The 22040-nt window shown below is 53.8% G+C and overlaps 1 protein-coding gene across 2 annotated transcripts; it reads left to right on the top strand.

Moving 5' to 3' along the window:
- Positions 1-5237: 5237 nt before the first annotated feature.
- On the top strand, positions 5238-21015 carry FADS6 (fatty acid desaturase 6). Of its 2 annotated transcripts, XM_023243956.2 has the most exons (7): positions 5238-5460; positions 5974-6140; positions 15691-15871; positions 16472-16659; positions 17888-18067; positions 18174-18239; positions 18812-18950. In XM_023243956.2, exons 1-6 carry the CDS (start codon positions 5298-5300, stop codon positions 18198-18200), a joined length of 906 nt encoding a protein of 301 aa, XP_023099724.1. In that variant the 5' UTR covers positions 5238-5297; the 3' UTR covers positions 18201-18239; positions 18812-18950. The 2 variants fall into 2 exon arrangements, with proteins under 2 accessions (XP_023099724.1, XP_011287655.2); XM_011289353.4 differs by lacking the exon at positions 18174-18239 and having other exon boundaries at positions 18812-21015.
- The last annotated feature ends 1025 nt before the right edge of the window (positions 21016-22040 follow it).

Raw genomic sequence — 22040 nt, 5'->3', positions numbered from 1 at the left:
CCCTGCCCCCCAGTTTTGCCTGGGTAGGTCCCCGGGCACCCTGCCCATTGGGGCCTGGGAGGAGGACTCACCCGTCTCAAGTTAGGACCCGTGTCTTTTTAAAGTTTATTTATTTATTTTGAGAGAGAGAGAGAGATAGAGAGAGAGCACAAGCAGGGGAGGAGCAGAGAAAGAGAGAATCCCAAGCAGGCTCCGCACTGTCAGCATGAAGCCTGATGCGGAGCTCGAACCTGCGAACCATGAGATCATGACCTGAGCTGAAATCAAGAGTCGGACATTCAACCTACCCAGCCACCCAGGCGCCCCCATCATCTAATTTTTTTAACTTTTTTCTCCTCCTTCCTTTCTCCTGAGCCTGTCTTCCTAATCTTTCCACTCATGCATCTATTCATTTATTCAACCAATGTTTACTGAATACTTACTATGTGCCACCCACTGTGTGAGACCCCAGGGAATGGGTGTCATCCAGAGAACAGGAGGGACCGTCTGTGTGCCAAGCCCCAGCCCCTTCTCCTTCGGGCAGCCTGTTTTGACTCACACTGGTCTGTCCATCGGCTGGTAAACATCAGCCAGGCGTGATGGGTGTGTAAGTATGATTGAAGGTTATGGAGGAAGCTCAGGAAACATAAGGAAGGTGTGTGTGGGGTCCAGAGAGGAATGGGACGGAGTCTGGCAGACCAGGTGCTTCTCCCAACCCCACATGCCCAGCTGCCAACCCCCATGGCCAGACGAACAGAGATACCAGCCCCAACTTGCTTTCCCACGCTTCACTGTTGCTGGATTTACAGATGATGTCTACTTCCTGACTTTTATCTCTCTCTCTTTTTTTTTAACATTTATTTATTTTTGAGAGGCAGAGAGAGAGTGCAAGCAGGGGAGGGGCAGAGAGAGAAGGAAACACAGAATCTGAAGCATGGTCCAGGCTCTGAGCAAGCTGTCAGCACAGAACCCGATGTGGGGCTCGAACCCACAAACTATGAGATCGTGACCTGAGCCGAAGTCGGATGCTCAACCGACTGAGTCACCCAGGTGCCCCTGATTTTTATCTCTTAAAAAAACAAACAAACAAAAACTTCTTACCAGCTAGAAACATAAAACAAATGTTTTAATTAAAATAGAACATACAGGGGCACCTGGGTGGCTCAGGTGGTTAAGTATCCGACTTCAGCTCAGGTCATGATCTCACAGTTTGTGGGTTTGAGCCCCATGTTGGGCTCTGTGCTGACAGCTCAGAGCCTGGAGCCTGCTTCAGATTCTGTATCTCCTCTCTCCGCCCCTCTCCTGCTCGTGCGATCTCTCTCTCTCTCTCTCAAAAATAAATAAACATTAAACATTTATAAAACAGAACATACATAGAGAAAAATGCCCACATAATAATAGCATGATGAATTTTTACAAAGGGTAAGTAACACCCAGATCAAGAAACAAAAACACTTAGCAGCCCCCAGAAACCCCTATGTACCCCCTTCTGTGACTACCTCTATCAGTAATGGCCATCCTAAGCCTGTTTTTGAATTTTGTAGGAATGGAGTCAAACGAAGTCTGTGCTCTGTTGTGTCTGGCTCGGTTTACTCAACATTAGGCTTGGGCTGTCTAACACACCCTGGCATCCACATTTCACATTTTATTTATTATTCTACTGTTGGGGGATACCTGAGTTGTTCCCCCCCGCCCCCAGCGCTTTTTTGTGTGTGCCTATTTTGAGTATTGTGGCTACGAACATTTTTGTATATTTCTTTGCATTGCTGCTGAGTACATACCCAGGGCATGCCTGTGTTCAGCTCTAATAAAGCTCTTTCCATTTAAAGAGAGGATCTGCCTTCCTGTTTTGTTTTTGCTTTAATCAGCTTTATTGAGGTATCGTTAACTATAATAAAATGCACCCATTTCAAGGGTGTCGGCCCACGACTTTAGACAAACGTGTGCACAATCAAGACACAGACCGCTCCCATCCCTCCCGGAAAGTTTCGTAGTGTCCCTTTGCAATTACTGTTCCCCACCCACCCCTCCCTGGGCAACTACTGATTTGATTTCTATCACCATATACTAGTCCTGCTGTTGTCGAACTTCCTATATGTGGAATCACAGAGTGACTACTTGCTTGTGTCTGGCTTCGTGCCCTCAGCATCTGGCCCGTGGGATCGCTTCAGCTCATCTCTACCGCTCGTCTGCTCTGTTGCCGGAACCTCCTTTATACGTGCCGCGTGAATGTATCCGTTTGCTCATCCATTCTTCTGTCGGCGGACATTCAGGCTGTTTCCAGTTCGGCCGTCGTGAACAACGCTGCTACGATCAGCGAGACACAGGTTTTTATGGGGACACATGTTTTTATTTCTGTTGGTTGAATACCTCGGAGCTGAATGGCTGGGTCACAGGGTAAGCCTGTAGTTACCCTCACACGAAGCTGCCGAAGTGTTTTCCAAAGGGGTGGAACCACCTTGTGCTCCCGACAGCCACGAATGAGCGGTCAGTTTCTCCACACCCCGTTGCCCACATTTAGTGTCGCCTGGCTGCTTAATTTTAGCCAGTACAGTGGGTCGGAAGGGCTACCTCACTGAGGGGGGGTGAAATCCGCATTTCCCTAAAGGCTAAAGATGTGAAGCATCTTTTCACATGCTCACTGGTCGTGCGTCCATCGCCTCCTGATTTTGATTTCGCCCTCTTCCCGTCCTGCAGCGTCCCTCCCCTGCCACCCACACCCTCAGTACCCTCTTGTTTTAGGGTACTGAAACAGTCTCCAAACTAGTCTCTTGCACTCAGTGGCTGCTCCATTGTGCCGGGCGGCCCTTCCTGAACACATCACGCAAGGCTCTAAAGGCTGCTAGGGCTCCCCAAGTCTGCAGGATGGGAGCCCACACTTCTCAGCCTGCCATTGTCTGTACTTCCGGCTCCTGGCCCCCCAGCCTTTCTCTCCTGCCTCTCCTCACAGTCTCCCAAGCCCCACTCCTGCTCCACGTCTTGAAGACCCAGAATATCTTCTTCTCTTCCTTCTTACGTGAGTTTACGCGGGTCTGTTCTAAATGGAGTCTGTCTCTCTCCAGGGAGGCTGCCAGCCCAGCCCACCCATGGGGATTCTCTGTCTCCCTCTCTGTCTCTCTGTCCCTCCCCCGCTCATGTGTATGCCTGTGTTTGTGTGCGTGTGCGTGCACTCTCTCTCTCTCTAAAATAAGTAAACTCAAAAAAAAATTTTTTAATGTTTATTTATTTTTGAGAGAGAGAGAGAGACAGTGTGAATGGGGGAGGGGCAGAGAGAGAGAGAGAGAGACAAAGAGAGAGAGAGGGACACACAGAATTCAAAACAGGCTCCAGGCTCTGAGCTGTCAGCACAGAGCCCCACGGGGGGCTCGAACTCGGGAACGGTGAGATCATGACCTAGGCTGAAGTCGGACACTTAACCAGCTGAGCCACCCAGGGGCTCCCAAAGTCAATAAACTTTTAAAAAATTAAAAGAAAAAGGATCGATAGAAACAAACGATAATTGAGTTTGGAGCAGACAGATTTGGATTTGAGTTCTTGTTCTGCCATTTAGTAACTTTGGGGTGGGTGTTGGGCAGGTCTGTTCATCTCTCTGTGCCTCTGTGGGTCAGATGGGGATGATGCCACCCTGTGGGGTTGTGGGAAAAACACAAAACCTAATAAGGGTATGGAAACCAGTGGTGAAACTATAAGGAGCCAGATGTGGGTGTGTGGGTGGACGCGCACGTGTGTGAGGTGAGAATTGGTCTATTAGACTGTAAGCCCCTTAGAATACTGACCTGATAAAGAAGTCTTACCCTTTTATACAGGATTGGAGGGACTGGCTCATAAGAATTCACGACTGAAGATGCCACGGTAGACAGAGGACTCAGTCATCAGTGTCCCTAACCTCCTCACAAAGCTCTCCTCCATTTCTTTTCTCCACCTCCTTCTCCTCATGCTTTTCTTCCTCCTTCCCAAAGATCCCCTCTGCAAATGCAGCCCTCGCTGTGCCAGACCTCCTTTAGAAAAGGACTTCAGGGGCGCCTGGGCGGCTCAGTGGGTTAAGCGTCTGACTTCCGCTCAGGTCATGACCTCGTGGTTTGTGGGTTCGAGCCCTGCATGGGGCTCTGTGCTGACAGCTCAGAGCCTGGAGCCTGCTTTGGATTCTGTGTCTCTCTCTGCCCCTCCCCTGTTCTGTGTGTGTGTCTCTCTTTCTCAAAAATAAATCAACATTAAAAAAAAAAAAAGGGACTTCAATGTGAAACCAAGGGGAATGCAAAAACCAAGGAAAAAAGAGAATCGACCCTCAGACGCAGACAAGGGAGTCTGTAGAGCACAGTGGTTTGTGACGGGAGACTTTCCAGCGGCTCCGGGTTGGGGCTACACTGATGGAAAGGGGCCAGGATGGTGTTGCTCCCAAGGCAGGGGGGTGGGTGCTGTTTGCCATGACCGTGGGCGCCCTTGAGCGACTGGAACTGCAGAACCCCACTCTGGGTGACCTCTGGGTGTGTTTTCTCTATGGTTATCCCCTTCTCTATGGTTCTTCCTTTTGGAGCTTCTCATTCCAAAAATCGCTGGGCTGGAGAGCCAATTCTCCGTGGGTCACCATTGCTAAAGGCTGGGACCAGAGGGACCCGCACTCCCCATCTGTCTGGATGGAGTGAGTCCTTGAACTTTCTGCCCCACGAATTCAAAAATGTTTATGTGCCAAGCTCTGTTCTAGCTGCTAAAGATAAGGCCTGAGCAAAAGCGTCAAGGTAACGGCGCCCAGCGTCCAGTCTGTTGGTGGAGCCAGACGTGCCCGGGGTCACACGTGGGAGCGTCTGCAAAGTGCTACTGAGAAAAATACACAGGCTAGGAGATAAAAATGCTACAGCAAACTCCAGAGGCTGCGGGGACGGGAGAACGCGAGGAAGGGATGTGAGGTCAGGCGGGTCCGAGAAGGGTCTGGAGGGTGGGGTGGGCGCCTCTCCATGGGGGTCTCCGCGGCACTCTCCGCCCGAGTTCCCTCTAGCCCGGGCTGATTCTCCATCCAGGGTGGCCTCCCTACCCGCACGGACCTGCCCGCTCCTCCTGCGGCTTTTCTGTTCCCTCCCGCCCCGAGGGCGCCCCCGGGGGCCGGGCCGGGTCGCTCCCGGTTCCCCAATCCCCCCCCCCCCACCCCCCGCACGCCGTGAGCGGCAGGAGGCGCTCGGGTGCCCCGCACGCACCGTGACTCGGAGGGCGGGTGTCCCCAGCCAGCGCGTGACTCCGCCCCTGCCCGCCCCCGCCCGCACTAGGCGCCTCGCAGGGCGCCGCAGACCGTCCCGAGTCCTCCTGGGTTGCCCTGGCGGCCCCTCATGGAGCCGGCACCCGGCGCTCCCCGGGGCCACGGCGGGGGCGAGGCGCTGCTGGGTGAGCTGGAGACGCTGGTTCAGGACGTGGTGAGGACGAGCTCTTGGTGGGAGCGCCACGGTGTGGACTGCGCCATCCTCGCGCTCAGCCTCCTCTCGGTGCCGGCCGGTGAGGAGCACCGGACAGGGGGACAGAGGGCGGCGCTGCGGCTGGGGAAGGGGGTGCGGGGTAGGGTGGGGGAGAGGCTGGGGACTGGGGCGTGGGGGACATGGCCCGTGCCCGGGACCCCGGAAGGAGGGGTACACCCCAGATCCGAAAGTCTGATTGCAGTGTCCTGCCCTGTGTCCCCAGAGAATGGGGCGCTGGAGGAGGGAGAAGGTCTGATGGCATGAAGGGCGGTGGAGGGGAAGGTTGAGAGGGAGGAGAGGGACTGGGGGAGGGGAGTATGTTCTAGGGGGGGAACACCAGGGATGGGGTTTCCCCTGGACCTCTCCTGGCCGGGACCTGCCCCGCCGCCGCCTGTGGCAGCCCCCCACCCCCACCCCGCCCCTGGCCCTGGGCCCACTTTGGCCTGGTCTCCAGCGGTGGGGACCCGGGTGTTTGGACCCAGATCTCCAGGAGCTGGAGAAAGGCCCTGTCTGCCCCCTCTCCCCCTCTCCCCACTCTCCTTCCTCTATACAGGGTTCTTAAGCCTGCGCTCTGAGAATGTCCTCGTCCTTGCACTGGGCATCATCATCCTGGGTGTGTGCCACTACACGCTCACGGTCAAGGGCAGCCACCTGGCCACACACGGTGCCCTCACCGAGTCAAAACGCTGGAGCAGGATCTGGGAGCTTTTCTTTGTGGAGGTGAGCCTGGGAGGGGTGGGCGTGGCTGCTGGTACTTCCTGTGGGGGCCACCACTGTTCTGCCACAGCCAGCGGGGGTGTTCGGCTGTGTGCCCATGCGGAGGGGCCACTACAGCCGTCGGCATGCGTGTCTGAGCACACAGCGTGCTCTACAGTTTCGCAAGTCTATGTGTGTGTGTGCTTGTCCCCAAGCCCTTGAGAGGCCTCTTACACTGCCGGGCCCCTCCTGAGAGCTGCATGAGGAATGCACCTGTGCATACCTGTGCCAGCCCGGGCACCCCTGTTTCTCCTGGGGGCACCCGCTTGCCTCTCTGTGGCACCGGACCAAGTGGCGATAGAACTTCCTTCTCCTACCAGGGCATCCAGCTCCCTTAGGAACAAATATGAAAGCTGACACCAGAAACGGTCCTTTTCTGCCACTCGTTACCATGACCAACTAACTCAATTATTAACTTTATGTAACTTTACAAAGGTTTATAGAACTATACACACCTACAGACACACAAATGACATTTTATGAAGTGATACATTTCTTTTTTTTAAATATTTTTTAATGCTTATTTATTTTTGAGAGAGAGAGAGAGACAGAGTGTGAGCAGAGGAGGGGCAGAGAGAGAGGGTGACACAGAATCCGAAGCAGGCTCTGAGCCGTCAGCACAGAGCCCAATGCAGGGCTCGAACTCACGGGCCAGGAGATCATGACCTGAGCCGAAGTCAGCTGCTCAACTGACTGAGCCACCCAGGCACCCCAGTGAAGTTATACATTTCTTATCTAGCATTCTCCATTCTCCCTTTCTTCTCCTCCCCTCCTGCACTCATTTCTAAAGTGCTAAGAATAAGAGGAACCTACAGGTTCCTGATCCTTGGGGTCCATTTAGAAAAAATGTTTATTGGGGCACCTGGGTGTCTCAGTTGGTTAAGTTTTGGACTTCGGCTCAGGTCATGATCTCACAGTTCAAGAGTTTGAGCCCCACGTTGGAGTCTGTGCTGACAGCTCAGCACCTGGAGCCTGCTTCGGATTCTGTGTCTCCCTCTCTCTCTGCCCCTCCCTCGCTTGTGCGCTCTCTCTCTCTCTCTCTCTCTCTCTCTCTCTCGTGACAGTGCACACATGAGTGGTGGAGGAGCAGAGAGAGAGGGAGACAGAGAATCTCAAGCAGGCTCTGCGCTGATGTGGGGCTTGAACTCATGAACCGTGAGATCATGATCTGAGCCTAAATCAAGAGTCAGACGCTTAACTCACTGAGCCACCTGAGGCGCCCCAATTAGGGTCCATTTCAAGATACTTCCCTTCCCAGAAATCCCTGGGCACTAGTGCTAGCCAGACTCTGAGGCCTGGAGCCAGGGTCAGGTGCATCCCCCAGCCCACCCCAGTTTGTAATCACGAGCAGGGGAGAAACTGGGGACACGACAGGTAGGATTAGTTCCGTGTGGACTTTTCAAAGCTGTCCTGAGTGCCAGGAGCCCGGGAGCAGCTGGGGATGAGGAGGTGTGGAGTTTGGACACGTTATGACAGGGGACTTACTTATACAGAGGTGACCTTGTCAAACTTCATCGTGCAGCTGAATGGTCTGGAAGCCCTGGTTTCTTGGAGGAGAGAGGCCTGGCCACTTTATTTACCAAGGTCCCCAGGTGAATCTGATACCCAGCCAAGTCTGAGAACTCCCTGGCCTAGACTCTGGGAGCACAGTAGCCATCGTGGGTGCCAGGCAAAGACAGTGAGCTGAGGACGCCTCCACTGAGAAGCCTCCCCAGTTTCCCCAGCTGAAGAGCTTGCATGGAATCACAGCATGTGACCTGCCCTGGGGACCCACGTGGCTTTGCAGCTGCACGCTGTCTTGTCCCCACGAGCCCCAGGGCAGTGGCCTCATCTTTGTCTCTTTGTATCTTCGGCTCTTGGCACAGGGCTGGGTTCTTGGTGTTTCATTAATGTTTGTTGATGATTACCCCTACAGGTGATGCGGCAACAAAGTCTAGGGAAAAGCCAGCTAGTGGACAGTCATAGCCTAGAGGCCTGTGACCCCCTTGTGGTGGGGGAGGCCTGGCTGTCATGTCAGTGTTGTGACTGCTGCAGGGCGTGTCAGCTCAGTACTCAGGTACTAGCTCACCTGTGTGGGAATGGCCCTGCTTTCTGCCCCGCACAGTGTGGTTCTGCCTACTCTCTGGGGAGGATCTGGTTTCCAGTGTGGGGCAGGGCACGGCTCAGTCTCCCCGTACCGCTGGCTTTAGTGGGGCAAGTGCAGTCCTCGGGGAGGGTGCTGGTCTTGGTGGCCAGGCAGGGGACAGTGTCTGGGCACAGCCTTTGAAGCCACATGCCCAGCCTCGCTGGCTGCCTGACCTTGGGCAAGGTCTTTAATTCAGTGTTGGCTTCCTCACCTAATAAACAGGATGAGAGCATTACTGGCCCCACGAAGTCATGCTGAGGATTAAGTGAGACCACATAGATCTTGATTTAGGGCCTGGGCCGACTCTTGGATGCTCACCAAGTGTTGGCTTTGCTTTCTCTCTGGAGAGAACGTGCTGTAAACTGCAAGGAGAGAGTTAGCAGTTTTGGTTGTTGTTTGTTAGTGCTGTTTGTTTTTAACAGAAAGGTTGATGCATTGTGCAAAGCTGGACAGACTTGAGTGTGTATGTGAGTGTGTGAGTGTGTGTGTGTGTGTGTGTGTGTGTGTGTGTGTGAAGGGCGCTGTTTGCTGCGGCACCTATTCTCTGTGTTGCACAAAGGACAAGTTCCCGCTGCCCAGGACCCTCCTGGACTCCCAACACTCCACTTTTGCCACATCCTGTTGTCTTCTCTCTTTGATCCTTCTCTTGTTGGCTGCCTGTGCTCTGCCCAAACCTTGACCCTCAGGAGCCACCATCACTATAGAATGATCCAGTCCTCTAGTCTGTAGCCCTAGGCGTTAGCAAGTATCATTGGTGTCCCTGGGCACCTGGCTTTTTCCAGTTTTGTCCCAGGGTCTGCTGACTCGAGCTCAGGGTGGGACAAAGACCTGGCCCTCTCTGGCCTCTTGGATCTGGAGCGGGGCGGGGGAGGGTGGCAGGCAGGAGGGACAGGGCAGTGACACTCCAGTTATTGTTTCTTTGAAGCATCCCCAGTCACACACACCTGCCCACACTAGAGTGAACTTCCCTCTGAAGACGCATTCTGGTCTACATGAGAAAGTTCCATTCCTCCTGCTTGTGAGCCTTTGACCCACTCCTCGGAGAACTGATGGCTTCCCTGCAGGAGCACCTGCCTTTCCCTGTCTGAGGTTATGTGCCTGGACCAGACCTCGGGAAGGGAGGGACAGGGTGGAGTGGGCAGGGCCATTATTGGCTTAAATCCCGGAGCTTGGGAAGGATTAACTCCTGAAATCAGAGGCCTTAAGGACTTCCCTGTATTGCACTCACAATCAAGATGCTCCCCGAGTGGGAGGGAACAGGCTGTACCAGTTACTAAGCTCTTTAGTGTGTCCCAACTTCAAGCTCTCCTTCTAAAGTTGGCTTTGTGCTTCGGGAGTGGGGCCACAGCTGGTCCAAGGAGAACATGGGGGCGCTGGCTCTGCCCTGGGGGAGGGGTGTCACACAGGGGGATGCCATCCCCTTCCTTTGAGTCCAATGTAGTGGTGGAAACAGAGCTCAGAAGCCCCAGCCTGGTCATGATTCTTGAATACTCTCAAGTTCTGTGGTGTGGCCATTATCTCCTGGTCTGTGTCTCTGCCCTTTCCTCTATCTGTACTCAAACCCTGAAGTGTGTTAGTCTGAGTATGCCCAACTGTGATTTTTAAATTTTTAAAAAATTTAGAGGGCAAAACCAGATCTGTAGTATAAAATATACTTTTGTAAAAAAAAAAACTTTTGTTTTGAAATAATTATAGATTCACAGGCCCGTTGCAAATATAGGACAGAGAGGTCCAGTGTCCACTTTAGTCAGCTTCCCCCAATAGTTACATTTATATGTGTCTTTCAATAGCCAAACTAGGAAATTGACATAGGCACTGTGTGTGTTGTGTTTGTGTGTACAGGAAATTGACATAAGCACTGTGTGTGTGTGTGTGTGTGTGTGTACAGGAAATTGACATAGGTACTGTGTATGTGTGTGTGTGTGTGTGTGTGTGTGCGTGCGTATAGGAAATTGACATAGGTACTGTGTGTGTGTGTGTGTGTGTGTGTGCACAGGAAATTGACATAGGCACTGTGTGTGTGTGTGTGTGTGTGTGTGTGTGTGTATAGGAAATTGAAATAGGCACTGTGTGTGTGTGTGTGTGTGTGTATAGGAAATTGACATAGGCACTGTGTGTGTGTGTGTGTGTGTGTGTATAGGAAATTGACATAGGCACTGTGTGTGTGTGTGTGTGTGTGTGTGTATGTGTGTACCTGCCATTTATTTTATCATGTGTAGATCTGCAAAATGGACTTTCTGGCAGCCTCCCTCCCCACCCACCCCCAGCTTTGGTGTGATTTCCTAAAGGATAAGCCCGAGGACTCTGGGAACTCCTATTTCTGTGGGTCTGTACAGCTTGGCTCTTGGTGGTGGCGACCGTGGTGGGCATGCATATGGCCTCTCAGTGGCAGAGGATCCCGGAGCAGGGCTAGGTGGTCCAGGCAGTCATCTGTGCATGGCAGCCTGAGTCCAAGGGTTGCAGCCTTGAGGGAGAGGCTCGGAGACAACAGGGCAGGCTTGCTGTGAGTCCAGCAGTGGCTACCCAGCCCGAACAGGATTCACAGGTTGAGGGAGGAGCTTGGGGGGCTGAGACAGTGCTGGTCCAGGCTGAGCAGTGATGGCTGAGCAGTGCCCTCCACGTCACTGAGCTTGTCCAAGCCCTCCTCTGCGTGCTGGGGACACAATGGCGAGTGAGACCCGCTCTAGTTCTCCAAGGGCTCAGAGTCAAGTGGGGAAGCAATAAAAATCCTGATTATATTGGCCGATTCTTCCTGGGTGCTTACAGTGTACTTTACATGAATTATCTTCTTTTTTAAAAAAAAAATTATTTTCTTACATTTTTAAAATTTATTTTTGAGAAAAAGAGAGAGAGAGAGAGAGACACCACAAGTGGGGAAGGGGTGGAGACAGGGAGACACAGAAGCTGAAGCAGGCTCCAGGCTCTGAGCTGTCAGCATGGAGCCTGATGTGGGGCTCGAACTCACGAACTGTGAGATCGTGACCCGAGCTGAAGTCAGATGCTCAACCAACTGAGCCACCCAGGTGCCCCGAATTATCTTCTTTAGTAATCATGCCTCCCTATGAGTGGGACGCTGTTATTACCCTCACTTCGTACATGAGGAAACACTGATCTGGGGGGTTCAGTCACTTGGCCAAGGCTGCTCAGCTGGGACCAGGACAGGCAGAACGTGACAGGGACATCAAGCAGGTGATGTGCAGGCCGTGAGCACAGAGAGAGCACAGCAGGGGTACTAGGCAATGTCTGCAGACATCTTTGGCTGTTGTGACTGGTGTGTGTGTGTGTGTGTGTGTGTGCTTGTGTGTGTGTGCGTGCGTGTGCACTCGCACGTGTGTTACTGGCATCTGGTGGGTCGAGGCTGGATGCCGTAAACAGCCTTCAGTGCATAGGACAAGCCTCACAACAATGACCCTGTCCCAAATGTCGGTAGTGCCAGGGCCGAGAACTCCTGGGGAACGTGTCCAGACGAGGAACTGCCAGGACAGCGCTGCCAGCCCCAGCCCCAGACAGAGCAGATGTACACATAAAGGCAAGGATACGGGTGACAGCATGGTACATGAGGGACCCACAGAAATCTGGACTCTGGAGAGAAGGAGTAAGGGGGACTGTGTGCCCAGCAGAGGAGCTGGGGAGTTTCTGGGGACAAGGCCTTAAAGGGGAGAGAATCCCATCATGGCTGCTCGATGGCTCAGGGCTGACCACATCCAGCCAGCTCCCATCAAGACAAGGCTTCCAGGGTCTCCTCTTGCTTTGGCCCTCACTGCTGCCCCCTCTCTTATCCAGAAGTGCTGAGAGGTGACCATGTTCACCTGGGTCCTGCCCGGTACCTGAGGACTCAGACTCAGAAACTTGTATCCTCACCGAGTAGGGCTTTCAGATGTAGCAAAAAAAAAAAAAATACAGGACTCCCAGAGAAATTCGAGTTTCAGGTAAAAAAAGCCAGTTTTTGTAGAAGTATATCCCAAATAGTGTATTCGGCTCAAGTCATGATCTCGTGGTTTGTGGGCTTGAGCCCTGCATCAGGCTCTGTGCTGACAGCTTGGAGCCTGGAGCCTGCTTCAGATTCTGTGTCTCCCTCTCTCTCTGCCCTGCCCCTGCTCACATGGTGTCTCTCAAAAATAAATAAATGTTAAAAAAAAAAAAGAGGGGCGCCTGGGTGGCTCAGTCAGTTAAGTGCTTGACTTCGGCTCAGGACATGATCTCATGGTTCGTGGGTTCAAACCCCGCATCAGGCTCTGTGCTGACAGCTCGGAGGCTGGAGCCTGCTTCGGATTCTGTGTCTCTCCCTCTCTCTGCCCCTCCCCCACTCATGCTTGAGCGCACGCTCTCTCTCTCTCCCAAAAATAAATATTAAACATTTTTTTTAAAGAAAAAGAGGAAAGACAACCTGTCACTGCCCACTTTTTGAATTCAGAATTATGTAAGCATAGTTCCTATTCAAAAAATAATTGTTTTCAAACTACCAGCTTAGCTGTTAATTACCTTTGGCCACCGGCGGAGGGCGGAGGATGCCTGAGAGAGCAAACAGCTGAGTGAAGGAAGAAGTGAATGATGGGAGACTTGGGGTCCCTGATACTTAGCAGAGGGCAGGTGGCAAGAGGACTGTCACTGGTACCTGCCCGTGCACACTGTGGCCACTTGTAGAGCCTGAGTGCTGCTAGGAGATTGGAGCCCTTAAGTCTTCTGGAGGGACTGCATGTTGACATTAAGAGGTTAACACCAGCGTTGGGGACCCCGCTGGTTCAGGCAGTGGAGCATGTGACTCTTGATCTTGGGATCATGAATTTGAGCCCCACTTCGGATGTAGAGATTACTAAGAAGAAGAAGAAGAAGAAGAAGAAGAAGAAGAAGAAGAAGGGAATGGAGGAGGAGGAGGACGAGGAGGAGGAGGAGAGACATCATCAAGCCTTGAGGCTTCTGGAATTCTCCCTGGGTCTGCATGTGGAATCCTCTTGGGTGAGACCTCTGCCCAATCCTTCACAGCGGACAGTGCATTTCCCAGCTGCCTCCGCGGCATTTGGCCATCTCCCCTGCCTTCTGGCTGATGGGCGTACATGCGCAGGAGACGCGCGGCAGGGCGTGCAGTCTTCTCTTCCAGCCCAAAGCCACCCCCTCCTTTCCTCTACGGAAGGAACATCCAGAAGGGAGTGAGAATTCCAGTGTTATAGAAATAGCCCCAAATCTGTTCTTATTCATATAAAAAGGCCAACCATGTACAGACTCTGGAAGTGTGCACTGAGTCACATGCAGCTCAGCTCTCAGCTTCCTGGGGTCTGGCCACGTGGCTGAGAAGCTGACTGAGGACCCGACGGGGTCCCTGAGGGCCCAGCTCTTACCATGTTCAGCCCTACTCAGGCGCCAGGTCGTTTGTGACATCACTAGTCAGAGTGCAGTGAGCCGCCAGTGTGCGTGGAGATGCGGAGCCCGTGCTGGAAAGGAAAGGCAACTTCGTCCCAGCGCAGTAGAGGTGTGGTTGGCCCTTGAAGGAGAGGTGCACAGAAGCAGCAATTAAAAACAGTTGCTTCTTGGGGCACCTGGCTGGCTCAGTCGGTTGAGCGTCCAACTCTTGATTTCTGCTCAGGTCATGATCCCAGGGTCGTGGGATTGAGCCCTGCATCCGGCCCTGCTCTGAGCATGGAGCCAGCTTGGGATTCTCTCTCTGTCTCTCTCTCTCTTCCCCTCTGCCCCTCTCACCCGCTCTCTGTAAAATATAACAAAAACAAAACCAGTTGCTGGTTCCAGTTACATGGGAGAGAGCCTTGAGGATCAAAACACACACCTGGAAGCCCTGGACAGAGGCAGGCTGGCCCCTGAGGATGTCCCGGCAGACCCCAGCCACAGCCCTGTGTGCCCGCTGTTGAAAGCTTCAGCCTGGAACCCGAACCAACCACGTGGCCCCGATGGGTGCGTGCTCTGGAGACCAGCAGGCCTGCACGAGATGTCACTTCAGCTGACATGTGACCTGCCCGCCCTCTGCAGCCTGGCCCAACCTCGTCCCTCTGCGAGCTTATAGAAACAGACAGCAGAACTCATTCCTAGGCAGATTACCTCCTCCTGCTGCTGTCACGGAGTGTTGGACCCCATCCTCTGTCTCCAGAGGGGCCCCTGCAATACGGGGTTGACGTGTCTGTTGTAAAACCGCAGTTGTGACCTCCCTAACTGTCCCTCTCCCCCCCCGCCCCGCCCCAGCATCCTTTAGCTAGACCTTCCGGCTGTATTTCAGTGCCGTTTCATTCCGAGGGAGAAGGTTGCTGCAAACAGAGTGTGAAGACAGTGTCGTTCCTTATATGTCTTCTCCTGGCTTTGCCTCTGCTGCCTGGGGCCCAGAGCCTGGGTTCCTGCTCTCTTGGAGTTAGCGGCTCATCTCCAGGGCCTTACGGCTTATCTTGGGTGGATTCTGGGTTCAGATCCTACCTCTGCCACCTTCCTAGCCAAGTGGCCTGGGGTTAATCACCTGGGGTGGTCACGTGGCCTCTCTCTGCCTCAGTTTCTGCTTCTGTCAACTGTGAATAATAACGCCGCTGACTCACTAGGCTTGGGAGATGAGCAAATCACATTTGTAAAGTGCAGCACGCTGGGCACTCAGGGAAGGGTGTTCGGCTGTCTTTTCGAGGCTCACAGTGGTGACTGGCCTCAAGTCCTTCCGGAAACAGGCAGGCAGCGATCTTGGATAAAATTAACAAGATCTTCTGGTCTGGATGAAATACTGGAGGAAGCTGTTGTCTGCGTTTTCATTTGCATATATCTGCATAAGAAACTCCTTATTGTCTCTTTTGCATTCAGAATGATTGCCCTTCTTGGGGTCCCTGAGCCTCTGCTTCTCCTGGGCAGCTGCGAAGAATCCCACGAGGGTGAGGGTGCGTGCCAGAGGAGTCACCCCTGGGGAGAGGTTCACACTCAGCCCCCCACCCGGGCTCCTCACCCTGGGCGCCACCCTCACGGCCAGGCCACTCTTGCGCCCCTCCCCTTGCCGCTCTGGGCTCCGAATGCAAAGCAGCGTTATGGAAATACAGATGTGTTTCCAAGATAAACATGAGCAAAATAATTGCAGCTGGGTGCCCGGAGCTCTTCCTACAGTGTGCCCAGTCCCCTGAGAGCCCTGTCAGGCTTGCAGGCTTGGTCGGGTGGCCAGTGACAGAGTGGCGATCGTGGGGGTTGGCGTCTCACCTCCAAACTCTTAGCATCGCCACCCCTAGTGGACGCAGTTCTTTTGACTTGCTGCTACCCTGTGGTCGCGGAACCTGAGAGTAGATGGTCTGATTAGCCGGGGTGTGAGGCAGGAAGGTCCCGGAAATGCAGCATCCGGGGACGGTGGGTGTCCTTGAGGTCCTACTTTGCCTGACTGTGCCTGACACGGCCCCCGGTGCCCTCCCTGGCTCCCTCCTCTAGGTATGCTCGTCCTTCTCTGCAGAGTACGGCAAGTATGGACACGTCAAGATGCACCATGGTTACACCAATGTGTTGGGCCTTGGGGACTCGAGCACGTGGAGGCTGCCTTGCCTCAACCGCTACGTGTACATGTTCCTTGCTCCTCTCTTGATCCCCGTCCTCACCCCATTGGTGGCTGTTGGTGAGTATGCCAGGGCCCCACTTCCCTTACTCCCCCTCCTGGCTTCCTGGAGGCTGCTTGTAGAGGAAGCTGGGAGCCCCAAGTTAAGACCGGAAACTTTCTGAGACAGCCAGGCAGGGTGGAAGGAGCCTCGGCCCCCGGGGCCAAGTCTGGCTGTGCCACTTACCGGCTGAGGACCACAGGCAGGTAACTTAACCAGTCTGAGCCTCAGGTTCTTACTTGGTCCTCAAGGGCGGTGTGAAAGCATCATGAGGTCATAGATGTAAAAATACTTTGCAAAGGCCTTGCGCTCTATTGAGGGTTGTGGACTGTAATATCGGGAGAGCAGTATCGTATGGTGGAAGGAGGGGCTGGAGGGCAGCCGGACCCGGGTCCCAGCCGTGGATGGCTCTCACCACCTACCAGCAGAGTGGGCTTGGCCAAGTTGCTTAATGCTGTTTCCTTATCCATAAAATGGGTGAACCTACTTTTCAGGGCTGTGTGGATGAACGGTCGCCCTAGTTAACGCCCTAGTTAGCACCATTGGGCCGGGGGGGGGGGCGGGGGGAAGGCTTTTCCTCCCCCCCACCCCCACACTCTCTTTCTTGCTCCCTCTGGCAGAGCGGCTGAGAAAGGTGGAGCTCAGGTCGGCTGTGCGGACGCTGGGCCTGATTTCCCTGGGCCTCTACGCTCACTACTGGCTGTTACTGAATGTGTCTGGCTTCGGGAGCCCCGGCTCGGCCCTGCTGTGCATGTTCACCACCAGGTCCCTGCTGGCCCACCCTTACCTCCACATCAACATCTTCCAGGTGAGGCCTCCTCGACACTGAGCACAGGCTAGACTCAGTGTTCTAGGGAGAGAGATGCACTCCCCCCACCTCCCACCCCAACCTCTCTCCGTGGGTCATCACAGAGAAGTTGGATTTCAGGTAAAGAGTTTGCTTCTCTGCAACACCAGCTGCCATTCACATGTGGATCGTGGATGGAAGATTTGAGAAACTTAAAAAAATTTTTTTTTAATGTTTATTCATTTTTGAGAGACACAGAGAGAGTGAGCACGAGTGGGGGAGGGGCAGAGAGGGAGGGAGACGTGAATCCGAAGCAGGCTCCAGGCTCTGAGCTGTCAGCACAGAGCCCGACGTGGGGCTCGAACTCACAAACCATGAGATCATGACCTGAGCCGAAGTCGGAGGGGGTTCAACTGACTGAGCCACCCAGGTGTCCCAAGATTTGAGAAAGTTCTATGCATAGGGCACTTGATTAGGCCCTGTGGGGGCACAGGTGATTAGGACCCCATCTCCTGCCCTCAGGGCACTTACTGTGATGACTCCAAGTGAGGAGGGCCTTCACAGATGGAAGGGGTGGAGATGGGAGGTGTTCAGGGGAGGCCTGGGGCTCAGCACTCAGTTCTAGGGCCATTTCCATAGGCAAGCGCCCCTGCTCCCTGGACACAAAGACTAGGTGCCTGGAAGTCAGAGTATCCTTCCCCATTCCAGCACCTGCTGTGCTGCCAATGACGACTTCATCTCCTAGGACACAGCTGTGGGTCCTGCCTCCCTGTCCTACTGGAGCGGAAGCGCCCATTCACTTGCAAATCCTTAAGACCCAGGACTGACCTGGCAGAGGAGGCATTTTTCCATACTTGTTGAATGAAACAACAAGAGGGTGCACAAACTTGATCTTGAACCCTGAGCAGGATTTTGATGGGGGGAAAGAGAGCAGAGAAGGGTCTCTCCAGGATGAGATAAAGGCAGAGTGGCGTGAGAGCGCGCAGTGGGAAGTCGTGGGCATGTTAGTACCACGGGGTTCAAGGGGGTACCCAGGCCACGCCCCTTGTTGTACAGGTGGAGAGAGAGACCCAGAGATGGGTGAGACTGAGCTCAGAGCACAGACAGGAGAGTCTCACCACAGTGGGGGTGAGGGAGGCAGAAGGACCCTCTGGGTCCCCACGTGGTGGGTGAGGATGTCCGGGGCAGGGCGGGGAGGCGCGGGGCTGCCCAGCCCAGCCTGAAGCTATGACCCACGTGTCTGTCACAGCACATTGGGCTGCCCATGTTCTCTCGGGACAAGAAGCCTCAGAGGATTCACATGATGAGCCTGGGTGTGCTGAACCTGCCCCGACTGCCTGTACTGGAATGGGCGTTCGGCCACTCCATTGTCAGCTGTCACGTGGAGCACCACCTCTTCCCCCGGCTCTCTGACAACATGTGCCTGAAGGTAGGCGAGGATCAGGCTGGCCTGGGCAGAGGTTCCCTGGAAGGACCGCCCCGTGTACGAGCAGCAGAGTGCATTTCTGACCAGAGGCATGTGGGTTCCTTACCAGCACTGTGACTCTGGACAAGTTAACTGAATGTCTCGGAGCCTCAGCTTCCCCCTCTGGAAAATGAGGGTAAGCAGGGCTTGCTAGCGGCAGGCTTTAAGGTTGAAATGAAATGGATCTGAAATGCTAGGCACACAGTACGTGCTTGGTAAAAGGGAGCTCTAGCTTTTGCTTTTTTTTTTTTTTTTAATGCTTATTTTTGAGAGAGAGAATGTGTATGTGTGAGGGAGGGAGGGGCAGAGAGAGAGGAAGAAAGAGAATCCCACGCAGGCTCGGTGCTGTCAGTGCAGAGCCTGACGTGGGTCTTGAACCCACGAACCGTGAGATCATGACTTGAGCCAAGATCAAGAGTCAGATACTTAACTGACTGAGCCACCCAGGCACCCCAGGGAGCTCTAGCTTTTATCCCCTGTGCCAAGGAGGACTGTCATGGAGTTGGGAGCCCTGGGGAAGGAAGTGGGGAGAAACCCTTCACCCTTTTCCCTTGCCTGCTGGGAGGGGAGAGGCAGGAATGGTCCCTGCCCCTCATCTCCTCCAAAGCCTCATGGAGCAAGGGACTGGGAGGAGGGTGGCCCCCCGTGGGGAGGGACCTGCCCACAGTCCTGACTCAGCGGCCCCTCCTCCTGCCCCTCTTCTGGCAGGTGAAGCCCGTGGTGTCCCGGTTCCTCCAGGAGAAGCGGCTGCCTTACAACGAGGACTCCTACCTGGCTCGCTTCCGGCTGTTCCTCAGTCGCTATGAGGAGTTCATGGTGCAGAATCCTCCCATCACAGAGCTGGTGGGATTGCAGTAAAAGGGGGGGGCGCCCCCTGCGCCCTGCCTCCCCACCCCCCAGCCCGATCCTAGCTCTCTTGCTTCTGCTGGCCTTCCCTCAGTCCAGGAGGGCATGGGCCCTTCCCCAGGGCGGTGGCTTGGCTGCTGGTGGTGGAGTGGGGAGGCACTGGGGGCAGTGAGGTGGAGAGCTCAGGCTGGGATTTCTGGAGAAACCCGCTTGCTTTTCTGGGTTTGGAGGGATATCTGGGGGAAAGGAATAACAGTGGTGGGCATTCTGGTCAGTCTGGATCTCAGCCAACTTCATCTTGGGGTGGGGGTGGGGGAGGGCGCTAAACAGCTGGATTCCTCCCCTGCTGTGTCTGAGCCTTGATAGGGCTATGGGAAGGTGATGGGGAATGGGGATAGGAGAGGCCCTGGGCAGGGCAGTAGGTGAGGAGAGCGAAGGGTCAGGCCCTCAGGGCCTCCCGGGCGCCAGGAGACCCCATGCTCAACTGCCCTCTGCTTCTTCCTGTGTTCTTTGAGGCTGTGTCCCCCAAGGAGCCCTCTCCCCAGGGGCCACAGGGAGAGGTTACTTTTTTAAAAAATTAAAAAAAAATTTTTTTTTCTTTATTTTTGAGAGACAGAGTCAGAGCATGAGCAGGGGAGGGGCAGAGAGACTGAGAGAGAGACGGAATCCGAAGCAGGCTCTGGGCTCAGCTGTCAGCACAGAGCCTGATGCGGGGCTCGAACCCATGAACTGTGAGATCATGACCTGAGCCAAAGTCGGACGCTTAATGGACTGAGCCACCCAGGTGCCCTGGGAGAGGTTACTTTTGGCAGACTTTCCTAATTTCTCTGCCGGAGAAGCCTGTGCAAGACACTGGCTCAGCAGCAACCAAGACCCTCGAGAACATCAGTGAAATTAAGGTGTATGTGTTTGGTGGGGAGGGCACTCCAGGGGAAATAAGGGCATAGATAAGAGTGTAAATAGCTTTGAGCTTGACCTTGGCGAGCTCTAGATAAAGTCTGCTTTGTTCCATGATGTCTAGCAGGGGTAGGCCTGGAAGAACTATCAATTGCAAGGAGAAAAATTACTGGGGGTGGGTAACTGAGGCTGGAGGCGGTGATGGGAACAGGGTCTGGAGGACAGACAGCCTTAGAGGGGAGGGGAAGGAGGGCAGGGTGCAGCTACAAAGGCTTGAGTCAAGAGCTGGGCTTGGCTGTGAACAGGTGCAGGGAGGAAGGCAGGGATACAGGGGATCACTGATACCAGCTGGAGGAGGACACCAGTGTGCTTGGGACACCACTGAGGGTCAGCCAAAAGTGGGCAGCCTTGAGAGAGGACTGGGAACCTCCCTAACTAGTGGCTGGGCGAGAGGGTGCAAGGATGGGGCCCAGCTGGAGGCTGAGGCAGGAACAGAGAAGTAGGCCAGCCCTATGACAGGAGACCAGAGCAGTTAGTCTAAAGCAGGGTTTCTTACGTCGGCACTATTGACATCGTGGCCGGATCATTCTTTGCCACTGGGGCTTGTCCTGGGCACCCTGGGGTGTTTAACAGCATCCCTAGCTTCTACCCACTGGGATGCCAGGAACCCAAGTTGTAACAATCAAAAATGTCTCCGGGCATTGCCAACTAACTGTCCCCTAGGGGGCAAAATCATCTTAGGTTGAGAACATGCGGGTCATGTTCAGAGCACACAATTGCCTTGTTTTTCAGTGAAGCCTTTGGACAAGGTAAAGGGCCTGCTGGCCCTGATGGTGGGGAGGCTGAATGGGATGGGCGGAGGGGCTAGACAGCAGGCGAAGGCATCCTCGAAGCCTGGTCCTGTTGGAGCACCCACCCTGCGCCTCCAAATCCATTCCCTACTCTTCTTCGCCCTGCCTTCCTCTACCAAAGACCACAGCTGCTGTCCGGTGCCCTTTCCTATAGCTACGGCTCTCACCACTTCTGAAACTGCTCCCTCCTTTTGCTTCTTCAGGACCTGGGGTGGTAGTGGCTTCCCGCCGTTGCTAGCCTGGGGGTGCTCCACCATTCCCTTGATCCTGGCCACACCTCTGTACAAAGTTCCTTCATTAAACTCTTTTCAGTCAGTCCTTTGGAGTGTGCCATCTGTTTCCTGCTGGGAGGCTGACTGATAGAGCAGAGTTTTGGATCCAAGCAGCCCTCCTGGAACAAGAAAGCCTTGGCAGCCTCCCTAGCCTTGTTCTTTGCTATATGTTATTGCTGCTGTTTCAAAATGCATTAACAGCTCAGAAATTGCCTTCAGGTCTGGGAATGTGATTAATCAAACTGCTCATTTTCCGCATGAAAAAATGCGATGTCAGAAAAGGTCCCATTGCGGAGTCCTGGCCAGTGATCAAAACCATCCTAATCTATAACCAGTGACTCATTGTTATTGACCTGGGCCTGAGTGGGGGCTGGGCAGTAGCTGAAGGCCCCGGTATGAGACCTGGCTGGACTACAGGTGCCTGGGAACAAGTCACTCGATTTCTTTGAGGCTCAATTTTCCGTTACTCTAAGGATGTGGGCTGGGAAAGCATGGGGCTTGGGAGGGAAGGGTGAAGTGATAGGAGTGAATGAAGCCCTCCCAGGACTGTGCAGATACCTGAGGTCTAATTTACAGAATTATAGGGGAGGTGATTATATTGACAATGGTGATGAGAGTTAACATTTTCAGAACTTATGGCCAACAATTTTACGTACGCCACCTAGTTTCAGGTTTTACAAGACGTTTTTACTATTTTTTCCTTCATATGGTGAAGACAAGGCTTAGAAAAATTAAATTTCTCAACATTCTATCGCTAGTAAGTGTTAGGAGAAGGATTCAAACCTAGTGTGTCTGATTCCAGAATCCATGCTCTCGACCACCAGACATACTGTTTCTGGGTGGGAAGTCCTGTAGGGATTTCAGAGATGTCTGATCCTGACTCCCCTTCTCTTCCTCCCCATGAGAGGATAATACATGGTTTGATCACTAAGACAAACTCTTCAGGAGCATTTGCACATGCCAGGCACTATACAGAGCTCTGGGGATATAAAAGTGAATGAGACTGAGCCCCAACCTCATGGAGCTTACCATCTAGTGCAGGAATTGACATACATTCTGTAAAGGGCCAGA

Source organism: Felis catus, chromosome E1 (genome assembly GCF_018350175.1).
Source record: "Felis catus isolate Fca126 chromosome E1, F.catus_Fca126_mat1.0, whole genome shotgun sequence".
In the NCBI taxonomy this organism is placed as follows: Eukaryota; Metazoa; Chordata; class Mammalia; order Carnivora; family Felidae; genus Felis; species Felis catus.
This window is presented reverse-complemented; position numbering and strand designations above follow the sequence as displayed.

Excerpts from the sequence above, each read along its gene's own strand:
- FADS6 (XM_011289353.4), top strand. The coding sequence starts at position 5,298 with ATGGAGCCGGCACCCGGCGCTCCCCGGGGCCACGGCGGGGGCGAGGCG. Across the intron at positions 6,141-15,690 it reads GGGAGCTTTTCTTTGTGGAG|GTATGCTCGTCCTTCTCTGC; the intron begins GTGAGCCTGGGA and ends TCCCTCCTCTAG. Across the intron at positions 18,068-18,811 it reads CTGACAACATGTGCCTGAAG|GTGAAGCCCGTGGTGTCCCG; the intron begins GTAGGCGAGGAT and ends CTCTTCTGGCAG.